The sequence below is a fragment of the Festucalex cinctus genome, chromosome 15, assembly GCF_051991245.1.
Source record: "Festucalex cinctus isolate MCC-2025b chromosome 15, RoL_Fcin_1.0, whole genome shotgun sequence".
In the NCBI taxonomy this organism is placed as follows: domain Eukaryota; kingdom Metazoa; phylum Chordata; class Actinopteri; order Syngnathiformes; family Syngnathidae; genus Festucalex; species Festucalex cinctus.
In genome coordinates this window covers 24,787,796-24,808,378 of record NC_135425.1, presented here as the reverse complement: position 1 = coordinate 24,808,378, position 20,583 = coordinate 24,787,796, and the positions used below count along the sequence as shown (strand labels likewise).

General features: G+C 39.1%; 2 protein-coding genes across 4 annotated transcripts in view; both read right to left on the bottom strand.

Annotated features, from left to right (window-relative positions):
• Positions 1-11: 11 nt before the first annotated feature.
• Positions 12-11,686, bottom strand: rilpl1 (Rab interacting lysosomal protein-like 1). Of its 2 annotated transcripts, XM_077496536.1 has the most exons (8): positions 11,042-11,686; positions 9,803-9,950; positions 6,167-6,285; positions 5,853-6,083; positions 4,843-4,983; positions 2,513-2,676; positions 2,320-2,418; positions 12-1,001 (listed from the first exon to the last, which is right to left on the bottom strand). In XM_077496536.1, exons 1-8 carry the CDS (start codon positions 11,354-11,356, stop codon positions 899-901), a joined length of 1,320 nt encoding a protein of 439 aa, XP_077352662.1. In that variant the 5' UTR covers positions 11,357-11,686; the 3' UTR covers positions 12-898. The 2 variants fall into 2 exon arrangements, with proteins under 2 accessions (XP_077352662.1, XP_077352663.1); XM_077496537.1 differs by lacking the exon at positions 4,843-4,983 and having other exon boundaries at positions 11,042-11,676.
• A 1,011-nt stretch (positions 11,687-12,697) lies between these two features.
• hip1ra (huntingtin interacting protein 1 related a) overlaps positions 12,698-20,583 on the bottom strand; it is a 28,479-nt gene continuing 20,593 nt past the window's right edge. For both annotated transcript variants that reach the window (XM_077496533.1, XM_077496535.1), the window contains 13 exons: positions 20,242-20,328; positions 19,424-19,531; positions 19,159-19,295; positions 18,945-19,055; positions 17,599-17,657; positions 17,500-17,530; positions 17,356-17,418; positions 16,094-16,194; positions 15,912-16,017; positions 15,653-15,776; positions 15,523-15,584; positions 13,335-13,901; positions 12,698-13,254 (listed from right to left, as the gene is read on the bottom strand). In XM_077496533.1, the coding sequence (XP_077352659.1) occupies positions 13,213-13,254; positions 13,335-13,901; positions 15,523-15,584; positions 15,653-15,776; positions 15,912-16,017; positions 16,094-16,194; positions 17,356-17,418; positions 17,500-17,530; positions 17,599-17,657; positions 18,945-19,055; positions 19,159-19,295; positions 19,424-19,531; positions 20,242-20,328 (1,598 nt within the window). In that variant the 3' untranslated portion in view covers positions 12,698-13,212. The remainder of the gene's footprint in view (positions 13,255-13,334; positions 13,902-15,522; positions 15,585-15,652; positions 15,777-15,911; positions 16,018-16,093; positions 16,195-17,355; positions 17,419-17,499; positions 17,531-17,598; positions 17,658-18,944; positions 19,056-19,158; positions 19,296-19,423; positions 19,532-20,241; positions 20,329-20,583) is intronic.

Sequence of the window (20,583 nt, the reverse complement as noted above, 5' to 3'; positions counted from 1 at the left end):
GTATTTTCCTTTTCTGTCACAAATCTGATATCAAGCTTCAGTTTAAAAACAAAAATGCAAAAATAAGTTACAAAGATAAAAAAAAAAAAACAAGGTCATATTTATGAATCATTAGAATGGTTAAAATATCAGACCATGTTGATAAGTGTTTTCCTGGATTTTGACTGATTTTTCAAGGCCCGCGAAATATTCTGTTCTATTGCTATAAAAATATGGAACATACCAAAAGAGAGATTAGAGTCTCTTCTTTTATCAGCGAAAAAAAAAAGTATATTCCTATCTGTTTCCGCTGTGCAGCAATTAGCAATAGAACATAGCTAAGTTTCATCGTTTTTCACAATTCTGCTTAGAACTGTGGGGAAATCAGCTTGTTTTAACATGGCCTGGTTGATCTCTTATACTCTGCTGCCACTCAACCATTTTCTGCAGTAGAGAGACTGCATCAAAGCCTTCTCTATGCTCTGGCATAAAAATAAAAAATAAATAAAAAACGTATAGATACGTCTTTGGTACACTTAAAACATTTAAAATATGACGTATTTATACGTTTTTGGGAGCTAATGAGTTAAGAAGGTTGGTGAGTCGCCATAAAACAGGAACTCCTTATGAATCTTTGTAATAATTTTGAAGAGCAAGTGTGGCTTAAAATAAGAAATATTTTGAGTCTCGCTTAATCGTTTTAAGAAATCTTACTAATTCCAAGTTTTCCTGTTCACCAGTCCAAAACCAATCTTGTACATGTGTAAACAACACCAGGGAATCAATCGTGAAATAATGCCTCGTTTGCACACAGTACGTTATGGCAAAAAAAAGATGGGAAACATGCATAAATATAAATAAAAACCTTTTTGTTTGTTTTCGTTTTGAAGGTGCAGGGTTGGAGTCTCAGACGTGACGGCTAAAAGTGCGGTAAAGCCTCCTGGGCTTGTTCGGTGAACGCGTCATCGTGAGCGTTGTCCCGCTGCCAACTCCGCTGCTTGTCACGAGAGAACAAATTAAACCTGAGAAACACAAAGAAAAAAAAACCTGAAAATTCAGCTCCCAAGTTTCACTTAGTGACATGAAATTTGGGAGATGTATTTATCATAAGTAAATTGGCCCCCCCAAATTGTGTTTTGGTTATTATTAGTTGACGACTCACCATAAAACAAAATATTCTTTTAAAATCACCTTCCTAAGGTCAGATGTACTTCCACTTTAAAAAACAAAATGTAGTTTGATTGATATGTCAGTCAGAAGACAAAAACAGACATATCGGAAACCATGCTTAACTCATTTGCTCCCAAAAACGTATAAATACGTTCTATTTTAAATGTTTTAAGTGTCCCAAAGACGTATTTATACATTGTTTTATTTTATTTTTTTTATGTGAGAGCATACAGAAAGCTTTGATGCAGCCTCTCAACTGCAAAGTACTTTTGCAGAAATGGTAGTTATTACACAAACGGCCAGCAGGTGGCAGAAGAGTCAAGGAGATCAACCAGGGCTATGTTGAAAAAAAAAGCTCAATTATTCACAATTCTAAACAGATTTGTGAATAATGATAAAACTTTGGTATGTTCGAATGATAATTGCTGCAAGTCGGAAACAGATAGAAATATTCTTTTTCTTTTTTTTTCCTGATGAAAGAAGAGACTTTAATCTTTCTTTTGGTAGGTTCCATATTTTTATAGCAATAGAACACAATATTTTGTGGGCCTTGCAAAATCAGTCAAAATCCAGCAAGTGAAGGGGATCGCTTCTGTGAAAATGGCTGGGAGTGAATTGAGTTAAAAAGAAACAAAAAAAAAAAGTTTGGTTTGGACGTTTTTCAGTCATTTTAGTCATTTCCATAACAAACTCTTGGGAAAAGAGTTTGCCCGAGATCTTTTTTTTTTTTAAATGTTTTTAGTATCAAAACACACCGTTATCAATTGTTAAGCTAGCCAAATTGGGATTTGTCGGGAATGAAAAAGGAGGTTAGGGTGGGGGAAAAAAAAAATACATATATCGGGTCATACGAGCGCCGCGAAGCCTCTGGTAGGCTGTAAAGTGGGATCGTCTTGGATCAAACCAGCCGCCACCATGGGCATGAAGGCCGTGAAGATCCTGTCACAAAAAGGAAGGGGAAGGGGGCCAACAACGGACCCTGTCAAAGTCTTCGTTTTGACAAAAAGTAACCAGAACAGGTTCAAATTGTACCATTTCACGTCTCTCGCCCTGCTGTTTGATCCGTATTTTTAAAATATTTAAAACTAGGCCACCGAAATATGTTTTTGGATTTATTTGTGTATGTGTGAGAGTGTTGTGCATGTTTGCGTGTGCGTGTACACAACCTACAGGCGTCTGATTCCGGACTCTGGCTGCACAGCTGAGCGCGATCGTGTCCTGTGCTCGGGCTCGGGACTGGGAGCGGCCGTGTCGTCTTCCGTGTCGTCGCTACGAGGGCCATCGGCACGTTTTAGTGTCTCATCTCATCCGCATCTCGCGAATGTGAACGAGAATGACTTCGTCGTGGTCGTCGTCTGCTGACCTTTTGTAGTAGGCCAGCTCCTCCTGCAGCAGGAAGACTTTGGCTTTCAGCTCGTTGCGCTCGTGCAGGACGTAGCGCAACTCCTGCAGGGTGAAGCGGGCCCGGTTCGGGTCCTTCAGGTCCGGGAGCTCGGCGGTTGTCTCGTCTTCCTGGCACAGCACCTCCTGAGAGAGAGATGGAGAGAGAGAGAGAGGTCCGTGCGTCACTCAGAAGGGAGTGACACGAGTGGAAGGAGGCGGTTATGGAAAGCTGAGTATTCATGTTGTATCCTTTCAAATCCAGCTCCAGTGTGCTCTTTTGTCCGTCTCGTAAGACGGTTAATCAAGCGTACTATTTCATGGTAAGCTTAGATAAATCCTCCTCGAATATCCTTGAAATAACGTGGCGTGCTGCAGGGATCAATTTTAAGGCCCCATCCCGTTTCATTAATTTTAAAATCATTAATATTTAATTCAACATTCACAACATTCAGTCGTCTTGAGTAGCTGTTTTACGCTCAAGTAATTATTTGGAGAGTTACTTTTTACTTGAAGCATGTTTTTCTAAAGTAACAGTTTTCAGCTAAAATTGTCCCACCCATGACCTGCAGTAGTAAATAACAGAGACAAGGTCCTTCTCCATATTCATTTAAACAGTACAGGTTCCTAAAGTGGATCCCTGCGGCACGCCACATTATTTTATGGATTTTTGAGTAGAAAAAAACGCTACTTTTTTTTAATTTATTTTTTTATCAGGACCGACACCGATTATTAGTGGTCAAGGATGCCGATAACCAATATTTGGAGTCGATATTCATTGTTCACTAAAAAGGAAAAATATCGAAAATATCTAGCTTTTATTTTTTATTTTTAAGCATATCTCTATTGAAATGTTTAGGGTTCGTAAAATATCGAACTTATCTCAAAAGAGATACTTGCCTTATTGGAACAATTTTCAGCAGTAAAAAGTTAATATTTTGTCCGGGAATGAATTTGATAACTCCATTTCTTTTTTTCATGTACAATCAATACTTTTAAAAAGTAATTTTTCTATTTGCTTTCGACTGATGATGACATCACCTGTGCTCAGGAAGGAGGTAACGGCCAATCGTGGCTCACCTGTTTTCTGAGCCATGACTGGCCGTTACTTCCTCAGCACAGGTGATGTCATCATCAGTCGACATCAAGTAGAAACATTTCTTTTTAAAGGTTCTAATTGTACATGAAAAATAATGAAGTTAAAACATGAATTTTAGACAAAATATTCACTTTTTACTGCTGAAAATGGCTCCATGAGTCAAGTATTCTTTTAAAAAAAATCTTAATCAATAGACAATTTATTTATTTATTTATTTTAAACTAACAAAACGTTCAGGGATCTTCCAGAGACAGCAGCACGTCTTCAAAATTTAAATTAAAACTTAAAGTAAATAGCTCCCTATTGTTTGCTACAGTCAATATATATATATTATTTTAATTTCAAAATTAAATTTTCAACAAAAAGATGCAGACAGTCCCCAAGGTCAGAAGCATCGATGATAAATAATTAGTAATAAAATAATAAATAATTTAATAATAATAATAAAATAAAATAATAAATAATTACTTCCCTGATTCCTCCCCCATTATCGTCCGTATGATTTTTCAAAATGGCCGACGCCGATATTTGTCAAAATGCTGAACATTGGCGCCCATCCTTATTTTTGAGGAGCATAAATTGACATTCGAATTGGGTCTAAATAAAGTTGTGGTGGGCTTCACTTGCTAGCGGGGACAAAAGAGCGCACTAGAATATAGATGGATGGTCAAGAATATTTGATAAATACTCAAATCTTTCCATGGGGTGAGAGAGGAAGTGAGGATACCTTGGTGAAATATTGGTACACAGCAGGCATGTCGTCATCGCACATGGCCTCCTGGTGGGCACACCGACACAGCACGCCTCATTGTTTGCCGTCCATATCATTTGGATTTGGATTTTGTATTTTTTTTAAATCATTATTTATCGGACATCACCTCGCCGAAGCAAACAACACACCGCAATGAGCCGATTTCCTCAAATAATCGCCCGGTCGACCGCAGAGAGTGAGTGCGAGTGATTCGAGCGTATGTGCGCACGTAAAAAAAAAAAGATATTTGAGGTGAGGCATTTATTTGAGGAAATCTGAACCTTGTAAAAATGAAGTCATTAGTTTGTTTCGAACAAAGATCACGCAACAACAGAGCCAAAACCACCTTGAAAATTTCACACCGCCGTGTTAAGCTTGACACGCCCATCCCGGCACGCTCGTTAGTCGCATGCCAAGCAGTCACAAAATCATCATCCTGCTCTTAGCGGTCAGGCTGCTTTACCCAAAGCAACGCCGCCTCGTCGTCCTCGTCGTCTTCGTCTTCGTCGTCCTCGTCAGGCCCGAGCGAGCCGGGCGGCGGCGGCGGCGGCGGGCTGGAGGACCCCCACCAGCCCTCCGCCCCCGCCGCAGCTTTCACTTCATGCTGGTCAAGAAGATTGACGAGTGAATGATAAGATTTGTGGATTTGTCTGAACAAGCTAAGCAAGAAAACAAAGATTGCGACAACGTTGCAAACGAAGTAAATCCGATATCGCGATACTTTGTCTCCCGATAGATTATCGATACGTCTACGCAAGTATCGTGACATTTGTAGTGAATATACAGCCACTAAAATGGCGCCATTGTTCATGGCTTATTGAGCAATTACTTGGCGGGCCACTAGAGGGAGCGCCTCATAAGAGTGGCGGGGAAATGGACGCAAGTCTTCAGCCGAAGAAGACTCATGAGATGAGTTTTTTTTATTACTATTATCATTATTCTTATTATTAGTAGTAGTAGTAGTAGTAGTAGTAGTATTGTTAATTATTTATTTATATATTACTACGATTATTATTATTACTATTATATTATGTATTTATATAATATTTATATTTTTATTTTATTATGATTTGTAATTTTTTTTTATTTTATTATTATTTATTTATGTATTATTTTTTATTATTTATTTATGTATTATTTTTTATTATTTATTTTGTCTTATTAATTATTGATATTTATTTATTTTATTATTGTATTTTAATACGTTCTAATTTAAATTAAAACAAGTGTCCCAAAGACGTATTTAAACGGTTTTTGTTTTGTTTTTGTTTTTTTTAACTCTTGAGCATACAGAAGGCTTTGATGTATTGTCATATCGTGAGATAATCGTTATTTGTGAGGCTTGTATCGCATATCGTATCGTATCGTGGAGGTACCCAGACGTTCCCACCCCTACAATGAGAGAGGCATTTATTGCATAGACTATTTGAATTAAAACCATTCTGGTATCTGTGTGAAGAAGGTGCGCATTACCTCGGCCGGCGAGGGTGGCTGAGGCGGGTCTTCCTGGGCGTGGCCCTTTCGCCGCTCCCGCAGACGCGCCACTTCCTGCCGCAGGGCCGCCACTTCCTGGCCGCGCGTCTGCGCGCCGGCCTCCAGCTCCACCTTCTGCTCGATCAGCGCTTTGCCCTGAGCTTCCACCACCGAGATCTTGTGGCGCAGGTCGTGGTTGATCTTCATCAGACGGGACTGCTGCTGCTGGAGCTGCGACGGGGGAAACGTTTCATAGCCATCGGCATCAAAACAAAAAGAAGCGGACCCGACGCCATCGTTGTGACAAGCCTCACCGCTTCGATGTCTTCGCTCCTGAGAGTGAGCTCGCGGTCTTTGGCCCGGATCTCGTCCCGCTGATTGTCCACCACTTCCTTGAGCTTCTTCATCACCTGACGCTCACGCTCGCTCATGCCTGCAACAAAAAAAAAACATGTAGCACTCGCAGGTAATATGACGCGGAATATTTTATCTGTTTCATTACGTTTTTTTTAATGCTCCCTCCATTTTGGATCAGACCCAGAAATGCCTTTCAGTCAGTCAATATTCTCAACCGTGGTCGACTTGACCACACTAGAATAATTTGAAAGTATGTTGAGATTTGTGTGCAGAAAGAGCAGGTGTGTGCGCGCGCGTGTGTGTGGACATCGAGGCTGGTGTGTGCGCTCGAGGCTGACTGCAGCTTCTGTGCACAAGCAGCAAAGAGAAAGCTTCCTTTGTGTTGTTTGCTTGCACACCAAAAAACATCTTCATCCTTTGCTTTCCTTCTTCAAAAGAAATAATCAAAATAAAATTAAGAACCAGCCCAAAAAATGGTCAAAGACATGAAGTAATGATAATATAAAATGCATAAAAATATACAACATATAGATTATAAAAACATTTCAAAATATATATATAAACTAGAGCTGCGAGCAGCTATAAAGGGCCCTCGCAGCCCGGGCCACGTTGGGGTACTTGCACGTTGGGGAACTTGCACATTGGGGTACTGGCACATTGGAAGCAGAATTTCTTTGAAAATGGCATGATAAACATGTGGACTTTTTTTTTTTTTTTTGCCAGGTGTGATGAGTGTGTCAAGCTCAATGGGTTTTGGTGATTGTTAAGATCTGCAAAAATCAGCGTCTTTTTTTTATTTTTAGGCAATGAGTTGCTCTGATTGGTATTTTTCGTAAAAGTATATATACACACATCATCGCTCGTACTCATTGCACAATGTTGCTTTTATTGTCCATAGAGGCGATAAAAAAAAAAAATAAAACTAAATAAAAAATACGTATGTTTGGATCGGTCTGATACCAGTGAACATATTGAGTGGTGGAAAGTAAAAGAATATTCATAAATGACTTAGTTATCACACTTACAATGAGTTTACAATTTTTGCAAAAATACCGTAAGTGAGGCATTTTTTTTTATGCCTCAAGGACTAGGTGGCGCTGTATTTATAACTGAATTTTGTCATAGAGATACCTTCAGGCCTTGACTCTAAATATACATTTCAAATATGGGATTTTTTGGAGCATGTACCTGGGAGTTATTAAGCATAGCCTTCATTCACGATATTGCTTTTAATGTCCATAGAGGCTATCAAAAATACATAAAACTAAGTAACAAAAATATGTATGTTTGGTTAGGTCTGATGCCAGTGAATATTTTGAGTGGTGGAAGGTAAAAGAATATTCCTAAATGACTTAGTTATCACACTTAGAATGAGTTTACATTTTTTGTACAAAATACCGTAAGTGGGGTATTTTTTTTTCATGCCTCAAGGGCTAGGTGGCGCTGCATATATAACTGAATGTTGTCATAGAGATACCTTCAGGCCTTGACGATAAACATACATGTCAAGTTTGGGATTTTTTGGAGCATGTATCGGGGAGTTATTAATCATATCCTTTTTCAGTGCGAAACACAAATTTTGATGCCCCGCCCTCATCATATAGTATTTCCAAAAGTCAAGATTTTTCCGTCTGTTGTTGGCTCAGGTCTTGGCATGGTCCAGGTCAAGTCATAAGTCAGTCGGATAAAACGTGTAGGAGAAGTGGGCAAAAGTATGCCCTCTGAAAATGTGCAAAAATCGTAAAAAATGGGACATTCAAAAATTCGTAGCTCACTTCCTGTTCATTTTAGCATATGGGTCCAAGAGACTTTTTTGTAGGTCTTTGGCTCCCTCATACACGTAAAAATGTTCGTAGATCTTGCTTAAACGTACAATCGGGGCTGCTTCATTAAAAATTCCTAGGGGGCGCTATTGAGTCATTTTTGTAAAAATAGCACAATCAACAATAAAATATTGTTCATTTTACCAGGCCAGATGTGTGTGCCAAGTTTCATGAGTTTCTGCGCATGTTTAGACCCTCAAAACTGGCGTTGTTTTCTTGGCGAACAGTGCTTAGCCACGCCCACAGCGATTCGCGAAAACTCACAAACTTCGTGTTGTGACATCATGAAGGCCGAAACCCTCATCTGAGCAAATATGAGGTTGGTCCAGTTAACGTGTTTGGAGAAAAAATGTACAAGAAAATTCGTAAGAAAAAAAATTGCCACTAGGTGGCGCTATCAGTAAGATGAAATATAAGTTCGTAGATGTCTTTAGGGCTGGACTCTCATTAAATGTGTGAAATTTTGAGAAGATAGGATCATCTCGGTCAAGTTCATGCAGCTTTTATTGTCACGAAAAATCTTCAGACTTTGCGGCACCGTAGCGGCCACGCCCTTTGGCGAAAAGTGACAATATTCGGTGTGGGGCATGATCAACATCTTAAGGCTTTTCTGACCAAATTTCAACTGGATCCCTTCAACGAGCTCAGCGCAGTAGCTAAAAACGTAAAGTATGACATTTATTGTCACCACTAGGTGGCGCTATATGTATAACTGAATTTTATCATATAGATGTTTTCAGGCCGTGACTATTACGTTGCCTGAGAAGTTTGAGATTTTTTGGAGCTTGAACATGGGAGTTATTAAGCATTTGCTCTTTCTGGACAAATGAAATTTTAAAGACAATATTTGATGCCCCGCCCCCGTCATATAGTATTTCGAAAAGGCAAGACTTTTTGCCCAGTTGTTCTCTCAGGTCTTGAGATGATAAATGCCAAGTTTGATGTGAATTGGATGAAAAATGTTTGCAGAGTGGGAAAAAGCATGACCACAGTGAATGTGCCAAAATAGGCCAAAATTGGACATAAAAAAATTCATAGCTCATTTCCTGTACATTTTAGCTACATGGTCCCAATAGACTTTTTTGTGCGTCTCGGGGTGCTACACGTGCCTGCCAATTTTCGTTGCTCTAGCTCAAACGTGCCAGGCTTGGTTTTTATTTTTCTACGCTAGGGGGCGCTATAGAGTCGCGTTGTTATGACGACTTCATAATCTAAAATTTTTCGCCGGGCCTGAGGAGTGTGCAAAGTTTGGTGAGTTTTCGTGAATGTTTAGGTCCTCAAAAATGCGATCGTTTACGGAGAATAATAATAATAATAATAATAATAATAATAATAATAATAATAATAATAATTCGAACGAAAAACAATAGGGACCTCGCAGCGGTCGCTGCTCGGGCCCTAATTATATATAAAAAATATAACTGTAATGAATAAAATAAAAAAAAAGTATAAAATGATAATGAAAAATATCATTAGCCTAACCACTCCTCCACCGTGCCACCCCGATATATATCAAATATGCATTTAAAAAAAAATGTAAAATAACTGTAGAATGATGAAATATCATCAGGAATTCATATTAGACCTGCAGTGACCAGCAGTAACAATAAAACTTCCCCAAAACTGCAAAATACTGCAGTACATTTTTGTTATTTTTCCCTTTGAAGGTCAACACCATATTTATTTTAAGTAAAAAAACAAAACACACATTAATAATAAAATCAATGTCAAATAACAATTCCCTGTGCTGTATGAATGACACACTCTCACCGTCATTCCTCTGCAGGTCGTCCTCACTTACGGGGTCCCGCGAGGACACGTTGTCCAGAAGGCTTTTGTTCTCCTCTTGCAGCTGAGCAATTTGACAGAGAAGATCCTGAGCCTCGCCTCGCCACACATCCTCAACCAGCTCCAGCTCCTGAATCAAAATCCAATCAAAACACAAATCTCATTAGCAGCGGTTTGGCTTCTGGTGTTCCCCAAGGTTCAATCCTAGGGCCCTTATTATTCTGTCTGTATACTTGACATGCATGGCATGTGTTTGTTTTTGTTTTTAATCATTGGATAATAGATAATATGTGTCTATGTAGTGTCCTCGTCATTCCCCCCTCGGGCCATGAGGTGTTCAGATAGTTTTACGTAAATGTATTCACTAATGGCCGACGCATTTGTGCAAAAATTCCAACAATTGGTGGTTGATAAAGGCTACGTTGCACAGTAAGTTTTTAATTGCAACGAGACGGGCCTTTTTTTTGGAAAAAGATCAACACCCCCACCCCCGTAGCTTAAGTGTCGGAATTGATGATGATGTTTGCCTTGGACATTTTCAAAGGATTGTTAAAAAAAAAAAAAAAAAAAAAGCTAACATCCTTGGATCCGTTCTTTACAACACCAGGCAAAAAACACTTTTGAGAGACAACATGAACCAAAGAGGGCAAAAAACGATAACAGCAGTTAAAAAAGGTAAATACTCTTGTCTTTGTTTTTTACATTATGCACAACTCTCATTTATGGTGCAACATGTATTTTTTTTTTACATGTTTTGATGCATTTTTATGCTTTTAAAAAACATTTATGTCTGAATTTTGGGAGGCTTGGAACGGATTAGGGAATTTACATGGAAAATGCGTCTCTACTTACAAAATCTTCTACTTAAGAACTTTCTTCCAGTACCACTGTACTGAACATCTTTTGTTGTTTTTTCAACTGCACAGTACCAATGCTACTCTCATCTGTTTGGGATGGTCGCTTTTCAAAATAGTACCGCTAAAATTAGACAGAAAAACAAAACAACAACAATGTAGTAGAACAAGGGTATCTGGCATCTACTTCACATGGTAAAAGAGACCAATTTTATCCAAGAGGAGACTGAGGACTTTGTGAAAATGAAAAAAAAAAGGCACTTCCAGTCACTTTATCGAGTCATGTGTCTGTGAGCCAACCGGTGAGTGTTCGTACTATCACAGTCACGAGTACTTCACTTCTAGTGTGGGTTAGTGCAACTACGACCTTCCTGTGCTTCTTCTCCTTCTCCAGCCTCTCGGTCCTCTCCAGCCTGAGTTTGTCCAGCTCCAGGCGGAGCTCGTCGGCTTCGGGCCCGCCGATGTTGTGGCGGCTCACCATCACCTCCAGGATCTCCAGCACCCTCACCACCTTGGGCATGAGGCGGGACAGAGCCTCGCAGCCGTACTGGTCGATAATCCGCTCGAACTCGTGGCCCACCGCCGCGGCGATGTCGTACACGTCCATCACCGTCAGGTCGGCCGGGTTCTTCTCCATGGCCGAGCCGCCGCGGTCCTCCGGGATGTAACGGTGGCCTTCCATGACTTAGTTCTTTTTCCCGCTGCGTGACACAAAACTTCCCCCCCACGCCCTCCGCGACACAACAAGTCCGCTAACTTACACTGCTAAGCTTGACAACGTCACCCCAAAAAAAGGAACAGGCTACCGTATGTCCATTATTAAGTCATAAACGAAGACATTAAAAGTGATTTATTATTTATTTTATATGTCCTGTCCTGTCCTGTCCCTTCCGTCGCGCTGACATAGAGCAAAGCTGGCCGCCATGTTAGGGGCGTCTTTTCCGCTTTCCTTTCAAAATAAGAGCGAGGCAGCTCGTCTGGAGGAGGTAGAAGAGAGCTCATGTTTCCTTCACAATAAAACATAGTGGTAATGTTTTGTTCCTCAAAGTAAAATACGGAATGCTTTGTTTTTTAAGAATACAGCCAGGAAAACAGGATTTCAACATCCTTCAAAATAAATTAACAGGAAGGCAGCATCCTTCGAAATAAATTCACTGAAGTTCATGCACAACCTTCGAATTAAAATGAAACAGGAATGCTTCATACGTCAAAATATAGCAAATGGGAATGCTACCTCTTATAAATAAAATGTAACAAGAACACTTGCATCCCTCAAAATAAAAAGGATAACAGTCCACCAAAATATAAGCCCTATAGGTAACTTGCATCCTTCAAAATAAAATATGAAATGTCAAAACGATGAGCCACGGCAATGAGGTTTTATTTTGATTCATGTAGCATTCCTGTTGGGTTTTATTTTGATGGCTTTAAAATTCCTAATAGTTTATTATTATATATTTTTTAAGGAGGCAGGGATTCCTGTTTGGCTTTATTTCGAACAATATAGCATTCCTAATGATGCATCGTTACCATTATAATTTATTTTGAAAGATGTCACGTTTTCATCAGATTTTATTGTGAAACAGTATCAACTTCCTGCCTCCATCCACATTCCAGCGTGTTCTCTCACTGGACAAAAATAAACACGCGAGGTAGCTGACAGAATATATTTGGCTGCGGACTGAAATGATTCATATTTCCCTTCATAAATAAAGGGGTTGTCTCAAAGAGTTCTAATACAACACATTGTCATATAAAACGTTGTGTTTTTGTAAAATTACAACTTTAATCTCATATCGTAACGGTATCAAAAAAAATTAGCAGTTTATTCTTATATTAAAATTTTAACATAATTTTATTTTTTTAATTAAATTTTTAATTTAAGAAAAAGTATTCTGATATCAGCTTTTTCTACTTAGCACTGCGACTTCATTCTTCCATTATGGAGACTTTTTTTTTTTTTTTCGTAAGTCACGAATTTATTTACACAATAGTGCATCTTCATTTTTGTATACAATTATGGTAGCATTGCAACTTTATTCTTATAAAAAAAAAAAAAAGACAACTGCATTAGTGTAAGATTACAACTTTTTTGTTCGCACCATTACATGTTTTGATTATACTTTCATGAAAAAAAAACTTTAGAACCTTGTAAAATTTATCATAAGTATACTACTTATAAGACTTTTACTTAGACTTGTATTTACAACTATTTTGTGGCCTTCTTTTGTACATTTGTAAGTGACATTTGTTAACATTTGTGGCGATATCAGATATTTAATCAAGCTGCAGAATTCCATCAAAACACGAGGCAAGAGTTCAACAGAAAAATTCTAAACAAAATTAAATACATTATCCATGTATGTTGTCATAGTTAGCGTGCTAGCTCCAAGTGCAGTTTCAACATCCAAACACCAGATGGCGAAAGAGTGGCAATGCTTCTTTTGATCAATTTCAAATTAAAAAAAACAAAACAAAAAACATGTCAGTGCACTTAAATGAGATTCAAATGTTACATCATTATTATCTGGTCCGGTCTCAAGACTCGCCGGTCCCACTTCCTGTTTCCCCTCGTTTGAACTGCAACGGAAATTACAAACATGCAAACATCCTTTTGTTTGAAAAAGCACGCATAACCAAAAATTGTTTTGTCATCTTACCGCGTTCTTAAACAGGTTTCCGGATTTGGTGAAGATGCTGGGTTTCCTCAGGTTGAATTTTCCGGATTCCGCGCCCTTGGACTCGGCGCCCTGGGACGGCGAGGAGCGCTGGGAGATGCCGGGGGTCGCCGAAGAGGGTTGCGAGCCGGAGTATGACTGAGTTTTGGGGTAATTCTGGCTGGGGGGCGGAGCATAAGCTTGGGAAGACGCGTACGGCTGAGACGACGTGTAAGGTTGCGACGGCGCGTACGCCTGAGATGGCGAATAAGATTGCGCGTAGGGCTGCGACGGCGCGTAGGAGTGAGACGGCGCGTAGGATTGCGACGCGGCGGGTGCGAAGGGGTTTGTGGACGCAAAGGCGGGAACGGGCTCGGGCTCGGGCGGCGGCGGCGACGGCGGGAAGGAGGCGCCGTCGAGTAAGGTGGGCGGCGGCGGGGGCGGGAAGCTCTCGTCGCCGTCCAGCGCGTCGCCGTCCTGCAGGGCGCCCAAGTCGTAGTGGCGTTTCCGCAGCTCGCCCAGGCGGATGCGCTCCTGATCCAGCTGACTTTCCAGCTGCAGCACCCGCACCTGGCAGAAAAGACCTTTTTTTTGTAAAATTGAAAAACTTAAAAGGGATACTTCACTTATTTAGCCCATTATAGCAATAAAAAGTTCATATTTTATCGATAATTAATTTGACAATTTCATCATTTTTGACGTACAATTAGTACCTTGAAGAACACATTTCGCAACTTGCTGTCGACTGAAAATGACATCACAAATACTCAAGTAACCAATCACAGCTCAACCGGTTTTCTAGGTTTGGTCATGTGACATTCACAAGCTGAGCTGTGATTGGTTAACTGTGACCCCTTGTGATGTCATTTTCAGTTGACAGCAAGTTGCAAAATGTGTTTTTAAAGGTACTAATTGTACGTGAAAAATAATGAAAATATCAAATTTATTATCGGCAAAATTTTAATGTTTGACTGCCAAAAATGCTTAATATCATTTCACAATATACATCAATAACTATGCCCAAAGATGTCCATACGAAATGCTATGTTACAGCCATCACCTTTTCTAAACTTAACTCATTCAAACCAAAAAAATGTACAAATGTTTAATATTTTGTCCTTCACTCCCAAAAACGTATTTATACGTTTTTGTTTTTGTTTTTCTTGTTTGTTTGTTTTGTTTTGTTTTTAATGCTAGAGCATACAGAAGGCTTTGATACAGCTTCTGACGTGAAGAGGTCGCTTAAAGAGATACTTGACTCATTGAACAATTTTTCAGCAGTGAAAAGCTAATATTTTGTCCAGAGTGAATTTAATAACTTCATTATTTTTTCATGTACAATTAATACCTTTAAAAAGTGATTTTTCTACTTGCTGTCGACTGATGATGACATCACTAACCAATCATGGCTCACCTGTTTCTGGGTTTAGTCAGTAAACTGAGCCATGATTGGTCGTTACCTACTTCCTCAGCACAGGTGATGTCATCATCAGTCGACGGCAAGTAGAAAAATTACTTTTTAAAATGTATTAATTGTACGTGGAAAAATAATGAAGTTACCACATTAATTATAGACAAAATATTAAATTTTTACTGCTGAAAATAGCTCGAGGAGTCAAGTATCCCTTTAGGGTATTTAATGGTAGTTATTACAAAAAAAAAAAAAAAAAACGACCAGCAGGTGGCAGCAGAGTATAAGAGATCAGCCAGGGCCAGTGTTTTCAACAGGTTTGTGAATAATGATGAAACTGAGCTAGTTTGTAACGCTAATTGCTGCAAAAGAAAAACATATATACTTTTTTTTTTCCCTGATGAAAGAAGAGAATCTAATCTTTCTTTGGCAGGTTCCATGTTTTTTTAATAGCAATACAACAGAATATTCTGTGGACCTTGCAAAATCTAGTAAAACAGTCGGGGGTTGCTTTAGTGAAAATGGCTGCCAGTGAATGAGTAAAAAAAAAAAAAAAAAAGAGGAGGATTTAACAATCAATGTTCACCAAAAACTAGTGTGATCTTGAAATAGGCACTTCCTGTTTTCATTTTTCTTCTTTCAGATTTACAGTGCATGTCACCATCTAGTGTCTGAGACTGGAATTACACTCAAAATAAATGACAGGCAGAACAAAATTGAGACCACAAAACCAGGAACCTGCAATGGAGTAGAGTTTACTGTATAGTGAATAAAGCTCACCTGAGCCTCCATTTCCTCTTTTTTCAGCTTGATGAGCGACATTCCGGAGAAGTCCATCATTCCTGCAAGGACATCAACGATCACTCAAACCCCGTAACAAGTCACGTAGCATGACAAAAATTCCCGTCACCTTGCTCCGAGATCTGCTGCTGGCCGTGCTTCGTCGAGGTGACCACCACGGCGGCCATGTCGTTGACGTGGCGCGAGGCCTGCTGCAACGTGGACAACTTCCTGTTGCCGCGATCCGCTTTCACCTTAGAGACGATTGGGGCGTTAGCGACATGCTAGCTCGTTAGCGCTCACTGAGATTTCTAAGGTGTTTTTTTTCCACCCGTTTGGATCATTGATTGTAAAACTGATCGGACGGCGAGTCGTGACAGCCCTCCTACCTTGGACGCGGCGACCAGCTGGGCGGTGCTGGCGGCGATCTCGTGGGAGCACGCGATCAGCTCCTCGTACGTCCCGTTCTCGCCGACGACGCGGTCGGCGGACTCTCTGAAGACAAAGACGGGGTCAATGAATAATCCGTTCGCACGTCAACGCTAATTAATTTGGAGTCGGGAGGCTTTACAGCAGCTGCGTGGCGCCCCAGCCCACCGCTTTGGAGGCCGAGATCAGACCCCCCGTCCAGCGGGAGTTTTTGGCGTAGAATTCCGTGACAGAAGCTGCTCCCTGCGGGAAAACAACAAAACTTCATATTTATTTCATTTCCAGTGGACACATATATTCACAGGAAATTGTAATATAATTGACCCCTCATATAAATGTATTTATTGGGAAAAAAAAAAAAAAAAACACCAAACAAATTCTAGAATAAGCACGGAATAAGCGTTTTCCACATACAAATAGGGGCTTAAAATAAATAAATAAATTAATTAAATAATAATAAGAATAAATTGTAATAATAATTGACCCCTAATATTGCATTTATTGGAAGAAGAAAAAAAAACACACCAAACAAATTCTAGAATAAGCACGGATATACTGCCAATAAGCGTTTTCCACATATAAATGGGGTCTTTAAAAAAAAAAAAAAAAAAAAAAAAAATAATTAATTAATAATAATAATAATAATAATCATAATAGACTGTAATAATAATTGACCCCTAATATAATTGCATTTATTTAAAAAAAATTAAAAAAATCACCAAACAAATTCTAGAATAAGCACGGTTATACCGCCAATAAGCGTTTTCCACATACAAAGCGGGGTTTAAAAAAAATAAAAAAATAAATAAAATAATAATAATAATAATAATAATAGATTGTAATGATAATTGACCCCTAATATAATTGCATTTACTGAAAAAAAAAAACAAATCAAACAAATTCTAGAATAAGCACGGATATATCGTCAATAAGCGTTTTCCACAAACAAACGGGGGTTTTAAAAAATAAATAAATAAAATAATAATAATAATAATAATAATAATAATAATAGATTGCAATGATAATTTTTTTTTTTGATTGTAATGATAATTGACCCCTAATATAATTGCATTTACTGAAAAAAAAAAATCACCAAACAAATTCTAGAATGAGCACGGATATACCGACAATAAGCGTTTTCCACATACAAATGGGGGCTTAAAAAAATAAATAAATAAATATAATAATAATAATAATAATAATAATACTACTACTAATAATAATAATAATATTAGATTGTAATAATAATTGACCCCGAATATAATTGCATTTATTGAAAAAAAAAAATGCAGATACAAATGGGGGTCTGGTTAAAAATAATAATCATAAAAAAAAGAAGAAAAAAAAAGAAAGAAAGAAGAATGAATAAATATTGGTGAAAAAAAAAAAAGGGTTTCAACTCACCCTCCCTCCCTCCACGATGTCCTTCTGGAGATCTGTGGCGGCTGTCACCAGCATGTGAACAGCCTGCAGGCACAGCACAACACGTTTACATGACTATTTTGACTCTATTCATTGACATTTTGAATATGAAGAAGCAATGACTACCTTCATGAGGTCAGAGCAGGAGCCCAGGATGCTGCAACAGAATACAAATACAATCAAGTTAAAAAAGAAGAAAAAAATAGATGGGTGTGGTGATCTCACCTCTGGTTGACTTCCAGTTTCAGACCGCTTGTGTCCCTTTTGGCCTGGGACAAAATCTCCTATAAACACACAAACAATCATCAGAATCGTCACAAATTCAGCCCCCCAAAGTTGGTCAGCAATGTCAAATTTGGTAGTCATGTCTATTTAGTCTGCCGTTTTGGTTCAAAGCGGCCATTTTGGCTTGGTAGCACCCTCTGGAATTTTAGCCACTTTCACTTAGCAACAATTTATTTGGTAGTCGTGTCTATAATGAGCAGACCCACAAAAAAAAAAAAAAAAAAGTATCAAGAAGACATGCCTTGAAAAGACACAGGAAGTCTGCCATTTTGGTTCAAAGCGGCCATTTTGGCTTGGTAGCACCCTCTGGAATTTTAGCCACTTTCACTTAGCAACAATTTATTTGGTAGTCGTGTCTATAATGAGCAGACCCACAAAAAAAAAAAAAAAAAAAAAGTATCAAGAAGACATGCCTTGAAAAGACACAGGAAGTCTGCCATTTTGGTTCAAAGCGGCCATTTTGGCTTGGTAGCACCCTCTGGAATCTTAGCCACTTTCACTTAGCAACAATTTATTTGGTAGTCGTGTCTATAATGAGCAGACCCACAAAAAAAAAAAAAAAAAAAGTATCAAGAAGACATGCCTTGAAAAGACACAGGAAGTCTGCCATTTTGGTTCAAAGCGGCCATTTTGGCTTGGTAGCACCCTCTGGAATTTTAGCCACTTTCACTTAGCAACAATTTATTTGGTAGTCGTGTCTATAATGAGCAGACCCACAAAAAAAAAAAAAAAAAAAAAGTATCAAGAAGACATGCCTTGAAAAGACACAGGAAGTCTGCCATTTTGGTTCAAAGCGGCCATTTTGGCTTGGTAGCACCCTCTGGAATCTTAGCCACTTTCACTTAGCAACAATTTATTTGGTAGTCGTGTCTATAATGAGCAGACCCACAAAAAAAAAAAAAAAAAAAGTATCAAGAAGACATGCCTTGAAAAGACACAGGAAGTCTGCCATTTTGGTTCAAAGCGGCCATTTTGGCTTGGTAGCACCCTCTGGAATTTTAGCCACTTTCACTTAGCAACAATTTATTTGGTAGTCGTGTCTATAATGAGCAGACCCACAAAAAAAAAAAAAAAAGTATCAGGAAGACATGCCTGAAAAGACACAGCACGTCTACCATTTTGGTTCAAAGCGGCCATTTTGGCTGGTTAGCACCCTCCGAAGCTAGTTTACATTAGCCACATATGAAATTCGGTGACGAGAAGACCCATAAAAAAAGTCTCGAGAAGCCACAAACTGCAAACAGACAGGAAGCGTGCCATTTTTTGTGGGCGTGGCGATGCCTTACGTCCATTCGCAGCACGGCTTCCTCGATGGCGGTGGAGGTGGCGAGCATCTCCTTGTCCACCATGCTTCCCAGCTCCTCCTTGAGGACGTCCTGCCCCTTGGGACGTAGCTCCTAACAACAACAACAACAACAGAGAATGACGTGTAATTGTCTCTAGTCATTTTTTTCCATGGAAAAAGTGGAATTGCTGACGCTGGTTTGAATCCCCCCCCACCTGTCCCATGGCGAGGATGCGCTGTAAGGCGTAGCGTATGGCGCTGGGGTCTGCTCGCTGCAAGCTGGCTTGCAATTTCAAGTCCTTCAAGAACCGAAGGCAGTTATTGGCACAGTCCCGACAGCTGTCAGTCAAACCTGCACCGCACATACAAACATTTTATTTATTTATTTTTCGCAGACGTACTGCAAAATAGCCCAATCTGCCAATCAGCTCCATTTGGGTTTTGACACAGAAGCTGCCCCGCCCTTGTTGGGGGACTTACGGTCGGCCTGGTCGGTAGGGGCCGAGTGCGACGTGGCGCCGCCGTTCACGATGGTGTCGGCGGCCAAATGGGAGAACTGAGTGACCGACCGTAGTAGGCCGCTGGCGTCTGGGAACAATGACATCATTATACGGAAGTGACAACACACGTTTGTGACCAGCAACAGACAAAAAAAGAATAATAAATAAACCAACAAGCCGACAAATGAAAAATAATTAATAAAATAATTTTTAAAAAATCAACAAGGGTAATTAACTCATTCAAACCCAAAAAACGTGTAAATACGTTTTTTTAATAGTTTGTTCTTCCCTCCCAAAAACATATTTATACATTTTTGTTTTTTTTTTTTTAATGCTAAAGCACATAGAAGGCTTCGATGCAGCTTCTGACCTGAAGAGGTCACTTAAAGCAATGGTAGTTTTTACAAAAAAAAAAAAAAAAGGCCAGCAGGTGGCAGCAGAGTATGAGATCAGCCATGTTGCAACAAGCTGTTTTTGTCAGTCTTTTCAACAGGTTTGTGAATAATGATGAAACATAGCTATATTCTAATGCTAATTGCTGCAAAAAGGAAAATGATACAAATGTACCTTCTTTTTTTTTACTGATGAAAGAAGAAATTCTAGTCTTTCTTTTGGTAGGTTACTTTTTTTTTAATAGCAATAGAACACAATACTATATGGGCCTTGCAAAATCAGTCAAAATCCAGTTGCTTCAGTGAAAACAGCTGGGCTTGAATGAGTTAAATAAAACAATTAACAAAGCAACAAAAAACTAAAAAAAAAAACCAACTGAAAAAAAAAAAAACACTATAGACTAACCATTCCTGTTTGCCAGGTAGATCACGTGGCTCTGCTGCATTTTGTCCACCGACGCCAAAGTTGTCTCGGCCCGATTCACCAAATAATCTGACAGACAGAAGTAGCAGAAAGCAGAAAAAAGAACGATGAATCATGTGTGAATTTTTCTGTCTTTTTTTTTTTTTTTAAGATACTAAAAAAAAAATCAAGTTTCATTTTCCTTCTATTTAAAAAAAATAAAGTCTACAAAAATACCTTCAAAAAGGTAAACAGATGGAGCATGCTATTAAGTGGCACTTAAGGTCGATCAACCAATAGGCGAATAGCTCAACACACTTAAAGACCGCCCCCTCATTTGAAAAA